The 17,782-nt window shown below is 39.9% G+C and overlaps 2 protein-coding genes across 2 annotated transcripts; both read right to left on the bottom strand.

The window, feature by feature from the left end:
- Positions 1–1,504: 1,504 nt before the first annotated feature.
- LOC124122132 (lengsin-like) lies at positions 1,505–5,736 on the bottom strand. The gene is made up of 4 exons (XM_046485249.2): positions 5,601–5,736; positions 4,853–5,132; positions 3,179–3,273; positions 1,505–2,634 (listed from the first exon to the last, which is right to left on the bottom strand). The coding sequence occupies exons 1-4, from the start codon at positions 5,734–5,736 to the stop codon at positions 1,505–1,507; spliced, it is 1,641 nt and encodes a 546-aa protein (XP_046341205.2).
- An 8,408-nt stretch (positions 5,737–14,144) lies between these two features.
- On the bottom strand, positions 14,145–16,637 carry LOC124122144 (lengsin-like). The gene is made up of 2 exons (XM_046485264.2): positions 16,063–16,637; positions 14,145–15,548 (listed from the first exon to the last, which is right to left on the bottom strand). Exons 1-2 carry the CDS (start codon positions 16,193–16,195, stop codon positions 14,419–14,421), a joined length of 1,263 nt encoding a protein of 420 aa, XP_046341220.2. The 5' UTR covers positions 16,196–16,637; the 3' UTR covers positions 14,145–14,418.
- Between the last annotated feature and the right edge of the window lie 1,145 nt (positions 16,638–17,782).

The following is a 17,782-nucleotide window of genomic DNA, read 5'->3' as shown; positions in this document are numbered from 1 at the left end:
TCCCTGACCGAACCACTGTGTAGGAATACATAATTACTCAGCATTTTTTGCATACTAATTAACAATGGACGCTAATTGAAATACAAAATTAACATTCATAACAAATATTTTGATTTTCTCTATTCATGGGAATTATTGGGATTTTAAATTTTTAATTAAAATTAATATCAAAAGTGAAATTAATTGTGTGAAAAAAATGTACAAAAGATATGCAAGATCTACATCATGAAACAGTAAAAAAGCAGTTAACAATGATCGTGTGTACTTTCATGTTCAAGGACCTTCACCTCAGAGAAATTACCAAATATGTACAACAAATATGTTGAAGTTTGACATCACTACCGGTGACCGAGTTTTACAAAATGGCGTGTTGACTGTCAACAGTGCGCGGGATTTTACGGGGGGACTTTCGTTGATTCAGGGTTTGTATATACATAAAAGTGACATGTAAGTAATCAGAAACATTCTGACAATCTGTGTACTGTTTTTTGTTGTTGTATTTTTTATTGAAACCAACGAAAATAGTCATAAATTCTGATAATTACAGTTGTCGTTGTGCGTGATTTTGCGTCAGTCATGGCGTCACACAGGACGGGAACTTCGACAAGTTCTGTTGAAAATATCAAATTATTGCAATGTATATATGTTTAATTCCCTAATTCTTCCTACGATTCTCTTCCCGTGTATATTCTGAAAATGCAGATCTCGAGCCAATGTACTCAACGAATAGACGAATGGCTTTGTTTACATTTCCAACAAGTGCAGTTTTTTCAGTGTCCGTTTTCACACCTCATTTATTTTGCTTCATTACATCTAGACAATTTGTATTGGTGACAAAGACCATTTGGCATTTGATTCTAAAATGTATGAGGAATTCAAGGATGCAGCTGAACTATTCGTGATGGTATTTGCGTCTCATTACCGGTGTACGTTAATTACCAAAATCACAATCACCATAGCAGCAACAGAACGTTCGATGTTGACGCATCACAACCGAGAAAGTACGAGGTGTTAAAGAGTGCGCATGTTTTTTTCTAAATAAAACAATAGGTTTACAATATCGATAAATACTATGTGTGTGTCTTTTTCCGGGATTTTATCGAGTATTTGCATCTTGGAAATTTTCATTCGAGCCCCTCAAGCTAACGCTTTCGAGTCTCGAGATGAATTTCCAAGATGCAAATACTCGATAAAATCCCGGAAATAGACACACACATAGTATTTATCTTCTAAATACATGTACTCAACAGTATACAGTTACAGTGTATGTTTTAAGGTTTTAAAAAAGAAAGAGTACATATCAAACCAAAGTGACTAAACTTGTTACAGAGAAAGTAGCTATTTAATCAGATGACTCACCAGAGTGCACGTCTAAATGCCAAATCGTAATGAAGTCAACTCTGAGTGTGATGTATTTCAATGTTTACATTGTATAGATCTATTTTTGTATTTTCAAAATGAGACAAATCTGAGTATGAACTCAGCCCTTCCAAAGCAGACCATATCATTTGATCCCAGAGCATACCATGCCAGAAGTATCGTCAATGTCCGTGTTCAGGGTACATACAAACCATTCAATAAATTCTTTTCCCAAACTGTGGACCATATCCGTATCCACCTGAAGATGATTTATAGCCTCCGAAAGGGTGTGAGGAAGAGCTTTAGAAGAAGAGAACTGATCCACAGGCGGACATTCCAGCTTCTTCTCAATCCCATCAAGACCAGCAGCTATGGTTGCCGCCAGAGTGATGTAGGGGTTGCTCATCCCACTGGGAATGCGATTTTCCAGATAAGTGCCAGCTTCTAAAGACTTGACTTTCACACACGCAGAACGTTTATTGGTGCTCCAATAGATCAGTCCAGGAAGATTGGGTTTGTGCAAGCGATTGTAACAGTTGATGGTCGGGCAGAAAAATGCACTCAGAGCCTTCGCATGTTTCATGAGACCAGCCAGCCAGTGTCTTCCCAAAGTGCTGAGACCATGGTCACTGTCAGGATCGTAGAAAACATTGACGCCACTTGATGAAGACCATAGCGAATGGTTAAAATGCATTCCTACTCCGCCACATCCTTGCATGGGGTTGAAACAAACTGAATAATCTTTCTTATCCCCTATTTCTAGAATTCCGTTCTTAAAGGTAATACATGAATCAGCACTTTTGATGCCATACGATGGTTGGAGTACCATCTCAAACAACCCTGCACCCCACTCAGAATGGAAAGAGCCTATGTCGACACCTGCTTGGTGCATGTGTTTTTCAAGGTAAAATAGAAAACCGTCATGTTTGCTGACTAATCTGTGACGCATGTAATCTGGTTCAAGAAGATACGGTCTGCCAGCTTGTGTCAGTGTAAATTCAACTTCGTATCCAGAAAAGAGGCTAAAGCCATGATTAGTCAATTTCTCCAATTGTTGTCGAGCAACATATCGGGGACATGCAAGCTGTGCCGATCCATCCTTTAGCCAGTAGCTCTCACAGATAATTTCGGCCACCAAGATGTCATCCTGCCCCGACCAAGACACATTATACAATGTATCGATATCAGGGCGTAGGTAGGCCTTGGGTGCTCTAAAATCTGCCATGTTCTCTGATGGGCAGGTGACTTCTTTGTGGAGGCCAAATGATAGAAAACCTGAAATACATATTTTAAGAAGAACGATCATTTACACAACATATTTATATAAGATAAGCATCATGTTTTTTCTTATTTGCGGGTTTTCACAGCGTTTGATGCCCGGACATCTTATTTTGGATCAAGAAAAGTATTCGCACGCGTACGCAGCGTAAAAGTCAGAAAATATTCCCAGGAGCCAATCGCATTTAACAACGTTTTTTTCAACCAATCGGATTGCATCACAGACTCGCATTCATTTCGCAACAATATTTGAAATATACTCTCCAAACATAGCAGGGGATACACGGAAATAACATAAAATTTCCAAAATTGTAAGAGAGTTTCTACTATTAGTTTAGGATAACATTGAACAAATTAGAAACACGATTACAACCGATAGTGAAGAAAGACAGATGGTATGACCGCCAGGACGATAGGGATAAGATGGAAAAGTTCTAAGTTGAAATGAGTAATACCGCCGAGATTTGTCAAACATCAGTTCACTCGATGAGGCATACTGCGTATGAGTCTCCCAATGGCTTTTTGAGGGAGCCAATCCCACCCCTGCTGCTGGAGTTAAGCATTGACGATTCATACACGGTGAGCACGGACGTTGCCGAACTGAAAGACAAAACGTTGACCCACACGCCTTGCAACCTGGACAACAAAAGGTTTTAGTATAATGTCCGATAACTTACTGTCAAGTGACTTTTCCATGGTCCAATATGGAGTGGGGTTCGGTCAGTCATTGTGATGCCAACCCACACCATAACCGATCTACCGCCAAATCTGTCATGAGGTCTCAGGTTGACATTGGCATGACGTACATTTCGACGTCGCAAAACACGACCACGCTTATCAAGGAAGTAATATATAAAGTGGATCGGGACTCATCGGTGTACACCATTGACGTCTATAGGCAATGTGGCGATTTGTAAGGGACGGCACTACACGTGGACGTCGAGATGATCTGTATGTAGACGGTTTCTAATCGTCTAACCCTTAACTCGTACTTTAGTAGCCTAATGGAAGTTTGCAGCTATTTGATTTGCCGTTTGAGCTCTATTTCGTAGAGCTTGGCTTCGGATCAATCGACTCTGTACTCTTGTCGTTCACCTGGGACGCCCTGAACGGGGTCGACCGTCAACATTTTAGGTTTGCTGGTGCCTATTCCACTGTCCGCTAATCACACTGTGAAACACTGAACGTTTTGGCCACTGCACGTTGACTGCACGCTCAACAAGTATTTACCTTAAGATAAAGAAGTTTTTAAACTAAACAAACTCTTAAACTCAAATTAGCTTCGTATATACATTAGCATTATTCTTATGTAAACCGCGCCAGCTTCGCCGACCCCTATCTATTTGTATTTTTTCTATTGAAAGTCTGAGGGGACATGGGGGTGATGGGTAATTGTATACCCGTGACGATCCGGGTTAGAATATATAGGTCTTCAGCAACCAATGCTTGCCGTAAAAGGCGACTATGCTTGTCGTAAGAGGCGACTAACGGGATCGGGTGGTCAGTCAAACTCGCTGACTTGGTTGATGCATGTGATCATATTTCAATTGCGTGGGTCGAGGGTCGATGCTTATGATATCACTCACTGGATTATCTGGTCATATAGCTAGAATATTGTTGTTTGTTTGTTGTCAAACGCCGCACTCAGTAATATTCCAGCTATATGACGGCGGTCTGTGTAAATAATCGAATCTGGACCAGACAATCCAGTGATTTTACAGCAAGCATGGGTTGCTGAATACCTATTCTACCCCGGATCTTCACGGGTTGAAATTTTGTTGAGTGCGGCGTTAAACAACAAACAAATCAAATATAGGAAATTCATGCCTTTCTAATTTCGATGCATTTCTAACAGTTATTGTTGGTGACAATTTCATTTTGGTAATTGTGTTTAACACTATTCCGTCATGTTGTCAGTAAAGTAAGGATAAGATATATGGATGAACATCTTCTATTTTGCAATTAGGTGCAGCATTTCGGTGTAGGTTCTAACAGCGTTATCAAGCAAGTGATGTGCAGAGTATGGTTGACAAGCATATATAAGGTATGAGGCAGTGTTTATACAGTTGCGTAGATTGGGATGTAGGTACACTTTAGTGTAAAAGCCGGTTATGTCCACAAAATGGGTGAGATGAGGTAAATATCTTTATAGGCGAAGCCAATAGTATAAACAAGAGAATTGTGACTGATTGGGGTATTGATGACTTGACGGTACGCAGGGAGGATGTAACATCCTTGATCACGGTTGATTGGTGGTTGGAGTCTTTTTTTTATGTTGATGAGGTCTTGGACTTTTCTGATTTTGAAGTTTTTGAGGCTGGTTGTGAGGGCTTTGATTTTGTCCCACTGGATGCTGTTGTTGGGGTCGTTACAGATATGGTCTGATGGAGCTGACTCGAAGTCAGCTCTGTCTACTGAGCTTTGATGTTCTTTAATTCGGGTTTTGAGGGCATCAGTGTCGGCGAGGTAGGTAATGGCATGGTTGTTAAAAACAACTACAAATTGTTTTAAACACTGATGAACTATTTTAGGGAAATTATTTTATGGTAAATATGATTTGACAAACAAAGAGTTTGCGCCAGTGTTGATTCATTGCATCAAAGTTTTCCTGTATAAAGGTTTTGTATAAACGACCAAATGAATAATATTAACACATGTGATTTGACTTTTACAAAGGACACGTGAAGATCCGGGATAGAATCGGTCTTCATGATTGTCGTAAAAGGCCACTACTCTTGTCGTTAGAGGCGACTAACGGTGGTCAGGCTAGCTGACTTGGTCGATGCATGTCATCGTATCCGAATTGCGTCGATCAGTGCTCATGCTATCAATCTCTGGATTGTCTTGTCCAGACTAGATTATTACAGACCGCCGTCATATGGCTGGAATATTGCTGAGTGCGGCGTTAAACAACAAACAAACAAACTTTATCAAAGTGTTCTTCGTACAAGTTGTAAAATTACCTGCAAAGAGGTTGCAACCGATGCCGGTCTCAAAGGTTTTTTTTACATGTCTTGCGGGAACAATTCTTCCTCTTGATCTTCCGTGTATATCAGCAACAGAGAAGCGGACATAGTCGTACTTGTTGATGTGAGACATCTTTTAGTTCTGGACGTTCCTGTTATATTCCCCAGTCGGCGGCACTGATATACATAGGTGTTCAAGAGCTCGCCCTGTAAATTTGAAACGATGTTGTAAATAAAAGCGACAAGACCCTTTTCATAAACTCAAGACATCGCTGCTGAAAGCAAAGTACAATTCCGACTGTATCATTAGCGTACGTTTTAGAACCACTATCACATAATGACGATACCGGGTCTAATCCAAAGACGACAATGTTCACAAAGATTGGACCCCCTGGAGTTCCCGGGTTGGAATTGGTCTCAAGTGCTTTTGGGAGAGTCGACTAAATGGATCGGGTGGTCCGCGATCTTATTGATTGCGTGTTTGCGTACCCCAATAGTGAAGGACGTTGCACATAATATCAATCAAATGTTTGTCTTTCCCAAACTCGAATGTTTCGAAGCCGCCGTCACGATTATAGCTGAGTGCGACGTTAATCAATAAACGAACAATCCATAAAAGCAGGACAAAAAAACATACATACATCTGGGTTTTTCGCGTAATGTCTGATAAGTAACAATTAACACAACTGATAACAAACGCAATCGCTCTGCTCCGCACAGAGATCAGTATACGTGTCTTATTCTTCTTAGTCTTTGTTTAGCGACATCCTATGTGCTGTTTCAAACTCTCGATGATATTAAGCATGCACTGGTAACATATATCCCGTCTACACACGAGATGGTTGAGTAATGTGTTTAGCAAAATGACCTCTAACAATACATACCGGCAGGAGAAAATCCTGAGCGTTTCACAGACACCTGTAAGTCAAGTAGATAAGCCACGAATTTGTCTCTTCTACAGACATTTTGTGAATACCATTGTATGTACACCGATATGCGACAAGTATTTGCGCTTCAACCACTTGGAAGCATTTATAATTAGCCAATGGTTACTCAAGTGAACAATTTTCCAACCAATGGGCACTTGTGAGCGTTACTGTTACCGTAGAGCGGCATGGAAACGGTGTGAGAAATGTTATATGACAGGACTTATTGAGTCAGGCATCAAACACTTGTTTATGCAAACCGTGTGAGTGGCTGTCCTACTGGGAAGGAAGGACGTGCTTACCCTTACACTTTGTGGCCCTTCCATGTAACTTTCCCCGCAGTGTTGCCTTTACGAACAATGGAATCTGTTCTGTGGATACTCGAGTGGTTATTCTCATAAATAGTTAGTATGTAGCTTGTAATGAGTGGGTATGGTTTTACGCCGCTTTTAGCAATATTTCGGCAATATCACGGCGGTGTACACCACAAATGGGCTTCACACATTGTACCCATGTGGGGAATCGAACCCGGGTTTTCTGCATGAGCGAAGGCTTTAACCACTAGACTTCCCAACCGCCCATGTAGCTTGTAATGTTTGGTTGGTAGGACTTTTATGGGACTTAATACATAGCTGAGAGGGGTGAGTGAAAAATGTACTTGCGACTGTGAAAGAAACAGTTCCGGAGACAATATGTTAATTGAATGTGTACCAGAGCGTTGAGTCATCCATGATTACTTCTTAATTATAAGAGAAATATGATGATTAATATTGCACTGGCTACACACAATGAACAGATGGTTAAACTTCCCACATATACATTAATCAACATTAATGTTACTAATTTATTTTGTTCAACTTTAATGGCCATCTGCATTGCACAACCTTGTTATATTTTCCTGGATGTGTATTAGTATGATATAATGAGTAGGTTTGTCTGCAGGATAAAGCGAACGGATATAAACGGTATACGCTTCGGTATATACGGATAGAAGATGCAAATTTGAAAGGTCAGGACGGTACTGCTTTCAGTCTTAAGAACAATCATGGCGTCGCCATTGTCAATCCCCGATCGAGAAACTATTGTGATAATTGTTAACATGATCAAAATTATAATTTTAAAATTCCAAAGCTCCCTAAAAATCCATCCCGCAAATGTACCACCAATTGCAAATCCCTAAGATTAACCATAATCAAGGAAGGACTTTCTTCATTGAAAGTATTTGAGACAAGTGGAATTAATACCATGATGATTCTCAAAACTCAAAGGATTTGATTGGAACATATTTTATTGCGGAAAATCAAATGGATTAGGCACAAGTGCACACTTACGAGGGCTTCTCCTGAAATAGATGCGCAAGAACTGAAAAGATTTGATTGACGTTTGACAATCTCAGAAAAGAATACCCCTCTCTCTATTATTTATAGTTATTGAGTTATAGCATGGGTAAATCTTCTATTTAACATCATGCATGTTGATTAATATAAATAAAAGCGATAAAAACCCTTCCATAACCTGTATAGAAAGAACTTTTCACTATTCCGTCTATATTATTAGTATGTGTTAATGAATCACTAACAAAAAGTGGTGACACGAGGTACCCTGGCCCGAACTGTCTGGTGGATATTGGATGTTTTTGATCAATCTTAACCTTTATGCATAGATGTTAATATGAAGCAGGTGAGGCGGTTTCACTGGTCCCTTTTATTTCTGTCAAGTGGGTAAATCAGTGGAAGGAAATTGGTATTTGATGGGGTTTTTAACGATATCAGAGCAAAGATACACCTGAAACTTAAGTTAAACTTCTTGGACAAATAGACCCGTGAAGATTCCGGGTTAGAATAGTTCTTCAGCAACCCATGCTTGCCGTAAAAGGTGACTATGCTTGTCGTAAGAGGCGACTAACGGGATCGGGTGGTCAGGCTCGATGACTTGGTTGATGTCATCGGATCCCAATTGCGTGGATCGATGCTCATGATGTCAATCACTGGATTGTCTGGTCCATACTCGATTAGTTACAGACCGACGTCGTATTGCTGGAATGTGCTGAGTGCGGCGTTAAACAAACAAACAAAACCCTTGTGTTCGTCAATAGGGCGGTGGGGGTAGCCTAGTGGTAAAAGCGTTCGCTCGTCACGCCGAATCACCGGGTTCGATTCCCCTCATGGGTACAATGTTTGAAGCCCATTTCTGGTGTCCCCCGCTGTGATATTGCTGGGATATTGCTGAAAGCAGCGTTATACCATACTCACTCACTCATAAAGCACGTATTCATGAGAAACAGGTAAGATAAATGTTAAAGAAGATGATGCATACGGTGCAGACAGTGAGCAATGTATAGATTTGCAGTTGAGCACACGTAACAGCGCTTATCCGATTGTAAGGTAAAGGCGCTAACTATCTTTATGTGTACGTCATGTGCTAACTGTCAAGTCAAAGATATTTATTGCATGTAAGACCTCCGGAGTTACAAATAAGTAGTTTTACATATTTGGATATATACACATGTTTAACAATTTGTTTCTGAGGGAAATTGCATTTTTAACATATATAGCCAGTTTTAATATGACATCATCATCTCTTGAAGAAAGGGGAGAAATAAAAGCAGGTACAGGATAATTTGACAGATAGCGTTCTGGTATAAACTTTCTTCTTAGATCACAATAATAAGGACATACAAAAGTCAAATGAATTTAATTTTCCATAGCTTAATGACATAATTGGCACAGCCTCTTCGACTTTTCAGTGGACATTTTTCTTCCCTCATTTATCATGAGATCTAAATATCCAAGCCTAAATTGAATAAATGGACGTCGAAGGGTTTTTGATGTTAATGTAGATAAGTATTTTTTCTGGTTGAATAAGACTCTTAAAGGTGCTGTACAAGTCATACCTTGAACTGTTTTCTAGAGTAGAATGCCATTCCTGATAAAACATATTAAATATTGTTCACGAAATTGTTTCAAAAAGAGTTTAACCATACAAAACCGTAGCTATGAAAGAACAAAAGGTTTCTAATAGGTGATGCCCATTTTACTTTGCCCATGTCGTCTAAATATTATAAGCAAGTTTGGGGATTCGGCGTTCATGCATTCCAAGAATATTAAACCAGTATTTCAAGCATCTAATTTGGGGGTTGATGTATAACGGGTATCTGCCGCACTCGTCATATACCATACAATTAGGTGTTGATGGACCAACGGATAAGTATTAGGCTAAAAGATATAGCTTTTCAAGACAATCGTATCGCTGGAATCGCCATACTTCTGATCCATATAACAGGATTGGTTGGATTTCAAATTCAAAAAAAATATTCGGTGTAAAACTTTCTGCGAGACAGACATGACATTGATTAAGGCCTTCTTTGCACGTGATGTCATGTCCGAGACACTTTTCTTGAAGTTCATTGTGTGGGTAAACAATTCAACAAGATTTGTATAATGGCTCAGAACATTAAAACAATTAACCCCCGAAAAAACATCTTTCATTCAGTGCCATTTTTATACCCTTGACTCTGTTGACGCTTCAAGGCAGCAAATGCCCGTTCCACCACACCCTTCACCTCCGACACATGTTGTATTTTCACGGGTTGGGGTGTTGTCTTCGATCCCTGTTTGGTTGTCATCGTTTTCATTTTAGGTGTTACCTGTCTCTTCTTTGTCTTCAGCGTCGACTTCTTGGCTGCTTGTGGTTTCTTTCTCTGTTGTGATTTTCTCAACGTAGTCTTCCTAAATATATCTCTAGGGTCAAGTCTAATCTCTGATGCTTTCTTCATGTTGTTCACGTCCAATCCGTTTGCTGGCGAGAGTAAAACTGTTTGTCGGGCTACACTACTGTAGAGTTTATACTGTCTTACACGTGCAGGGAATCTTGGAAGACACTCTTTTCTTCACAGCACACTTGTGAGTATGTTAAAAGCGATCATATGAGTATATTGTCTTCGTCATACTACACCCGTGAAGGTCCGGGTTATAGAATCGACCTTCTGTAACCCATGCTTATCGGCGACTGACGGGGATCGGTTGGTAAGTCTCGCCGACTCGGATGACACGTGCCATCGGTTCCTAGTTGCACAGATCGCTGCTCATGCTGTTGATCACTGGATTGTCTGGTCCAAGCTCGTTTATTGACAGACCACCGTCCTAGAGCTGGAATAATGCCGAGTGTGGCGTAAAACTAAATTCACTCACTCACTGATACCAATACATCTAAAAAGTAATGTCATCATTTAAATGGTGAGTTTAAACGCGTATTTTACCCTTACAAGGACGAGTGCATACCACACCCCCTTCCTGTTATCAATGTGTCACTGTTTACAGTTCGGGCGAACATAACCCTATAGACATGTGTGCGGGCGAGTTCATTCATCAGAAATTTGTCATTTACGATGTGTTTATAAATATGAACTGCTAACCACGCTCATAGTCATGTTGCGTGTCGTGGTTAGAACCGTAATTGATCTAATTGAAAGGTGTCATACATTCGTGTTCGGATATAGGTACAACATCGATATCTACACGCACATACTTTCCTACATCACTTAAATGTATTAAATACCGGATACGTTTAATAGACACCAACAAAAGAAAAGTTTAATGAAGGGAATGCCCATATATATCCTCTCTGAAATAACTCCCTTTTAAAATAACAAATGTACAACACATCTTCCCTGACATATCATAAATACGGGACACTGGTCACACAATTTATGAATGGGAAGCTCAGGCGAGGCTGGTATGTTGACATTAATTGTAAGGCCGGGGTATGTTGACATTGTTATGGGCGGTTGGTGGCTCTCTCTGCTATACATTAGCTATGAATAAACCTGCTTCGACATATATTTCCAATAAAACATTTTCCTCGTGAAACATTTTTCGATGATAAACTCTGTTCTCTCTTCGAATTAAGGGTGAGTATTGTAAACATGAAAATGTCCTATAGATTGCTTCCATCACTTTCCCAACAAACCTAGCTTCGTGCCGTCACACTGCTACATGTACTTATCAGTTTCTTATTGAACATAGACATGGTTCTAACTATCTATTTTCAAAATAGCACGTTCTGAAGTAAAACTGTGCACATCGTGTTACACGGTTAAAACTCAATCCGCACGGTTTATTTATCATCGCGTTATGGTAACACAATGGCTGATGCTGCAGCCAAAGCAGCACTCAACAAATCTGTGACACCACTTCTGATCCCATACAGGGATTATAAACCCGTGATAAGATCTTACATCCATGATCTAATGCAAAAGAAGTGGGACACACAAGTAGGTATAAATAAATTACATGAACTTAAACCAACTATTGGCTACACCTACTTGGGTTGTCAGTCCAGATTTGAAGAGGTCATAATACGACGATGTCGTATTGGTCATAGCAGGTATTCCCATGAATATATTTTAAAAGGTGAGGATCCTCCATTCTGTATCCCTTGTGATGAAAGAATCACCGTCAAGCATGTCCTGCTTGACTGTGTTGATTTTTCCATCACAAGGGAGAAATATTTCAAATCATCATCAATGAGGGACCTTTTTAATAGAATAAATTCTCATTTAATTATTGGCTATTTAAAAGAAATTGAACTTATTGATAAATTTTGAATTGTGTAAATAGCTATATTTTATATTGATTATGTATTATATGTAACTTAGATTGTTAGTGGCTATATCCTCAAAGGGGGTTGAAGTAGCGTAAACTTATTGTCCCCTGGAGAGGATATGTAAGACCACATCATTCAAAGTACATTTATTCTTCCATCGGTTTTAAACGTAGTATATTTGTTTATTTTAAGTGTTGGCTTAATTGCATCCCATCACCAGCAGCTGAAGGGTTGTTATAAATCCTGCTGGGGAGCCGTGCAGGTAGCAAAAGTAATGTAAGTCCCCACGGTCCCTAGTGAGGTGGCCTAACTTTGGTTACTGGTGATCTATAGCCCCTTTTTATATTGTCTTGTTGAATGAAAATGTATTCTTTTAAATGTTCCAAACTAGTTTTAACATCGAAACTGTGATGCTCTAGTGATCTTACTGTCCTTCGTTGACAGGTTTTTAATTCAATCAAAATATAATTATTATAACTGTTTCGTCACGATATGGCTGAAATACTGGCGATGTGACGATAAATTTCACTCACTCACTATCATCGCGTTAAAAGGAAAAGCTAGCATTGAAACATCAACTATGCAAGTCGGGACAGACCTGAATAAGTCAACGCCTTCTGTACAAATGGTTCACAATAGTACGCAGCGCGGGTGATTGAAAATCCGGCTGCCTTCAGCGTTATAGTCAATTGAGGGTGACGTGACTACCTCGTTCTTGCGCGCTAAATGTAATTACACGACACTGCTAGCTATAGCTTACTGATTGTATAGTCTTATCTATTTGTTCTATGTTTTTTTCCATACAGGTTGTCTAACGTTCATTGTGTACAACGTGTAGACCGTACAAGATGAATTTGATACGGCTAGACGTACATTTTTTTGCCTACATTATCCGGCGTATATCATGTTGACACAATCCGTCTCTATTGTGGTATGATGTACTTTCAACACACACCCTGTATTCATCAAACCAGGTCGCACGCTCTAGCGAGCGCGGGTTATTTGGAACGACGAGGCCACGTGAGTTGTCAAGCGCGCTCAATTCAAACTGGGCTGACGGGTACGGTCTGTCTATTTAGGGCAGCACGCTATACACATAACTCTATTCATAACCATTAATTTTTGTTTTCTTATGAATTCTTTTCTGCCTTATAAACACACACCTTTCATCCATACCATACAGTTGAATGCATTTAGATAAACGGGCGAAATTGATAAATGGCAAGATAAATTCTTTGTCGCCAGTCCTCAGTTGTATAGGGAGTGATGTACCCTGTGTGGGAATCGACCGGCTCGGGTTACAGAGGTCGCACCATCGCCTACATCACAGCATGTACCCATCGCGACCGTTTGAGAACTAGTTGGATGTCAGGTCAACGACCTTATTTTCAACATGCGCTTTTACTACGCCAGCTGGATGGTTATAATTATATTCTTCGGGGTGTAGTTGTATTCATTTAGTGCGGGTTTTTTTAAACAAAATAATATGGTTCAACAACGTTTTATGAGTTATGAATAAAGGTATTTGATCATGTTGAAAGATTTCAATATAAACTAGAGAACTGAATATGAAATCATCAGGTCCAACGAATAATAATGACAAACACGTTTGACGGCTTTGTTGAGCAGAAAGGGGAAGACGCTACACTTAACTGAATATTTTGGCGCTTGGTTTGAGCATTGTAGAAATTGTATTATGGAAAGAAACGCTTTTTACGCTTTCATAAACAGGTAGGTCCCTTTCATTATCAATATGTCAGGTGTTGTAGAAACTGTATATAGTCGTCTGTATGGTTTTGATATGATATGAGTTTGAAATTTAGTTGTCTGTACATATTCGCAAAGATCTTCATAAATGTTTCCACATAGCTAGAGCAGTTCTATTTTTGTAATGTGGCGCATGCATCTCACACCGGGTCACTTACTGGAACATGTTAGTTAGATGCAAATATCATTTATTTACACTGGCAACAAGTCAGTTGTCTGGTCCATTATTTACAGACCGTCGTAATATAGCTGGACTATTTACCGTGTGCAGCGTTCAACAACAAAGAAGTAATGATTATTTATTGTTAATCAGCAATAGGCTTCCTGTATTCTAATTTAGTAATCCCTTGACTACAAGAAAGGCACTTATGGTACCTTATCATGTTCTAATGATCATTTTTGATATTTTGATCATATTAGAAGAATGATGAAGCAGTTTTAAAACGCCACTATGAACAGTATATAAGTAACTGACCAAAATCAGATGAAATCTGGAATTCAGCACACAGTTACAGGATTCAGTCACGATTAAGGGATGCAACTCTGCAAGTAGCGTCACTGTCCGTCTTCATGGTGCATACAAACCAATGAATGAAGTCTTCTCCCAAACTGTGGATCATATCCGTGTCTGCTTGAAGTTCACTTAAAGCCTCTGAAAGAGTGCGAGGAAGAGCATTGGGTGGGACACTTTCATCCGGAGGAGGGCACTCCAACTTCTTCACAATCCCATCAAGACCTGCAGCTATTGTGGCCGCCAGAGTGATGTAAGGGTTGCTCATCCCACTGGGAATGCGATTTTCAATATAGGTCCCAGCATCCACAGACTTGACTTTAACGCAAGCAGAACGTTTATCAGTACTCCAGTAGATGAGTCCAGGAAGATTGGGCTTGTGCAAACGATCGTAACAGTTGCTGGTCGGGCAGAAGAAAGCACTCAGAGCCTTCGCATGTTTCATGAGACCGGCCAGCCAGTATTTTCCTAAAGTGCTGAGACCATGGTCACTGTAAGGATCGTGGAACACATTGACGCCCCCGGATAAGGACCAAAGAGAATGGTTAAAATGCATTCCTACTCCGCCAGATTCTTGCATGGAGTTGAAACTAACCGAATAATCTTTCGTATCCCCTATTTCTAGAATTCCGTTCTTAAAGGTAATGCACGAATCAGCACTTTTGATGCCATACGATGGTTGGAGTACCATCTCAAACAACCCTGCATCCCACTCAGAATGGAAAGAGCCTATGTCGACACCTGCTTGGTGCATGTGTTTTTCAAGGTAAAATAGAAAACCGTCATGTTTGCTGACTAATCTGTGACGCATGTAATCTGGTTCAAGAGGATACGGTATGGCAGATTGTGCCAGTGTAAATTCAACCTCGTATCCAGAAAAGAGGCTAAATCCATGATTGGTCAATTTTTCTAATTGTTGTCGTGCAACATATCGAGGACATGCAAGTTGCACCGATCTGCTCTTTAACCAGTAGCTCTCACAAATAACCTCAGCCACCTTGATGTCGTCATTACCACACCAAGAGACATTATACAAGGTACTGAGGTCAGGTCGTGCATACACTTTAGGCATCCTGTCATCTTTGAACTTCTCTGATGGACCGATTACTTCACCGTGGAGTCCAAACGACAATGAACCTGCAACATGCAATGAATTAGTTGCAACCAGAATTTAGTCAATACTGATTTTCTGTCTCCTATGTCTTTAATTATGTAAACGATAAACATTTCTGAACATCCAGAAAACTAAGTGACATTTCTCTGTGCCATTACACGATTCTGAAGTGGTAAGGTATTATATTCTACATACATGTATAATATATTCTACATATCTTCAAGTTGTACATTTTAATGCTACTGTTTTTAATAAATGTACATGAACCAAGCTGTTATATTCCTGTCTCACAAACAAACTATAATGTCTGCTTAATTTAGATTTGTGATTCAGCTACCAATAAGTGTCTTAAGATCCGACAGACATTGAAAATGGCTTTCTTTGAACCTTTCGCCAGTTTGCGTCAGTGACGTTTGTGAGTATGGTATTGCTTGGAAATATTGCTGTCGAGTCTTTCAGTGAATTTTGACTCTCCGGCTCCATTAATTGGCATTTGATTAATCAGATCGAACATGTCAGAAAACAATTTTGTGTTACCTGCAAACATCGTGACACCGGTCGTCATGTATCTCTCAGCATGTCGTGCAGGCACAACTCTTCCCCTAGATCTTCCGTGTAAGTCAGCCACAGTGAAACGGACGTAGTCGTACTTGTTTATAATATCAGACATATTTGGATGAAATTGATATTACCAGTAACGTGAAAGTCTCTTACCCGAGTCAACCCTCCACTTGTATGTGAATCCCGTGTATGTGGGCGGCGGCACAACAACACTACTTCAACACGCCTGTAACAGGCATACATCACTGCCCAAGCAGTAAACCGTAAACTTTGACGCTTCATATTACGAGTGTTGTGTGGCTGAGGCAAAATACATACTTCGTTGAGTTAGGAACAGTGTAAAGGGGCTTCCTACATCGTTCACACGGGGGAATGAATCTATCACTAGATCTGAGTTAACCACGCATCCACACGGCAACAGTTTTTCTTATCTATTAATCGACCGCTTATCCCACAAACGTCCCTTAAGAATGCTAATTATTTGTAAAATCGACAGATTATAACAACGTTCCCGGGTTCCCGGACTTCGAACCACAAAGCGTGCCTACGACTAACACGTTTTTCAGGGAAGCGTGTAGTCATTGGGGACACCTGGAGGTAAAAGAACTTCGTTTATCATCCAAAACTGGCTCCCACGTGAGATATCGCTTGAATGAGATCAAGCGATATCTACACTGTAGATCGCAGCAATGAAATTACATCAAAATGTTTTGCAGACCCTTGTGAAGTCACTGGTTACCACGACGTCACAATCAAATGACATCACTAATGGCTCTGCTACTTAAGCAGTACTTTTTACACTGAAGTCACTGCAAATAGCTGTCTACAAATTGAAAAAGTTTGAAGAATGATGTTGGATGATAAATAAAAGCTCACCCTCATGTCTTTTGATATCAAATATATCAACACTCGTTGATAAAAGTGGAAAAAAACCTCGGCAAGCCTCGGAGTTTTCCCACTTTATCAACTCGTGTTGATATATTTCATATCAAAAGACACGGGAGGGAGATTCTCTATGTATCACAAAACACACAATTTAAATGCCTTAAAGTACTTCATCATAGCTGGGCCGGCACTGATTTCATTCATAAATCGTCAATTCGGTCTACCTGTAGGTTCAGGGAAACGACTTGATAATATTTAACGAGAACTCCCCCAACTGCTTCAGCTCATAGCCTAAACTCAATCGGACTTCGAACCACAAAGCGTGCCTACGACTAACTCGTTTTTCAGGGAAGCGAAGTTGTCATTGTGGACACCTGGAGGTAAAAGAACTTCGTTCATCATCCGCTTCAGCTCATAGGCTAAACTCAATCTAACAGAAATGGACAATCTCTGCTCTCAATCAAGCAAGTACATCTACCTGGGATGCAGTTGATGATCCCTGGGAAAGGGACCACTTTCCTATATTAACCAAAATACGAACTGGCCTTAACTCACTTCCTGGAGAAAAAAACCCCACAAAATTAATTTCAAGAAAACTGAATGAGATAAACAAATAATGACATTGTAGGATTGTATGAAACATGGACACCTGAGACCGATTTTCTCAATATAAAAAGTCATTTTCAACAATATAAAACGTTTTGTTTACCTGCAAACAAGATAACGGAATTTAGTCGTTATCCCGGTATTTTCATTGCTAAAATATATAACTGATGGTACAACAAAAACGATAGTTCTTAGGGTGTTGATC

The sequence above is a fragment of the Haliotis rufescens genome, unplaced genomic scaffold, assembly GCF_023055435.1.
Source record: "Haliotis rufescens isolate VD_foot unplaced genomic scaffold, xgHalRufe1.0.p SCAF_11, whole genome shotgun sequence".
Lineage (NCBI taxonomy): Eukaryota > Metazoa > Mollusca > Gastropoda > Lepetellida > Haliotidae > Haliotis > Haliotis rufescens.
Note: the sequence above shows the minus strand (reverse complement) of the source record. Positions and strands in the feature narration are given on the sequence as shown.

Coding starts and splice junctions, on each gene's coding strand:
- LOC124122132 (XM_046485249.2), bottom strand. CDS start 5,736: ATGTCTCACATCAACAAGTACGACTATGTCCGCTTCTCTGTTGCTGAT. Junction 5,133..5,600: donor CGGTTGCAACCTCTTTGCAG/GTAATTTTACAA, acceptor AACAATTTGTAG/TTGTTTTTAACAACCATGCC. Junction 2,635..3,178: donor GCTTAACTCCAGCAGCAGGG/GTGGGATTGGCT, acceptor TATGTATTTCAG/GTTTTCTATCATTTGGCCTC.
- LOC124122144 (XM_046485264.2), bottom strand. CDS start 16,195: ATGTCTGATATTATAAACAAGTACGACTACGTCCGTTTCACTGTGGCT. Junction 15,549..16,062: donor CGGTGTCACGATGTTTGCAG/GTAACACAAAAT, acceptor TGCATGTTGCAG/GTTCATTGTCGTTTGGACTC.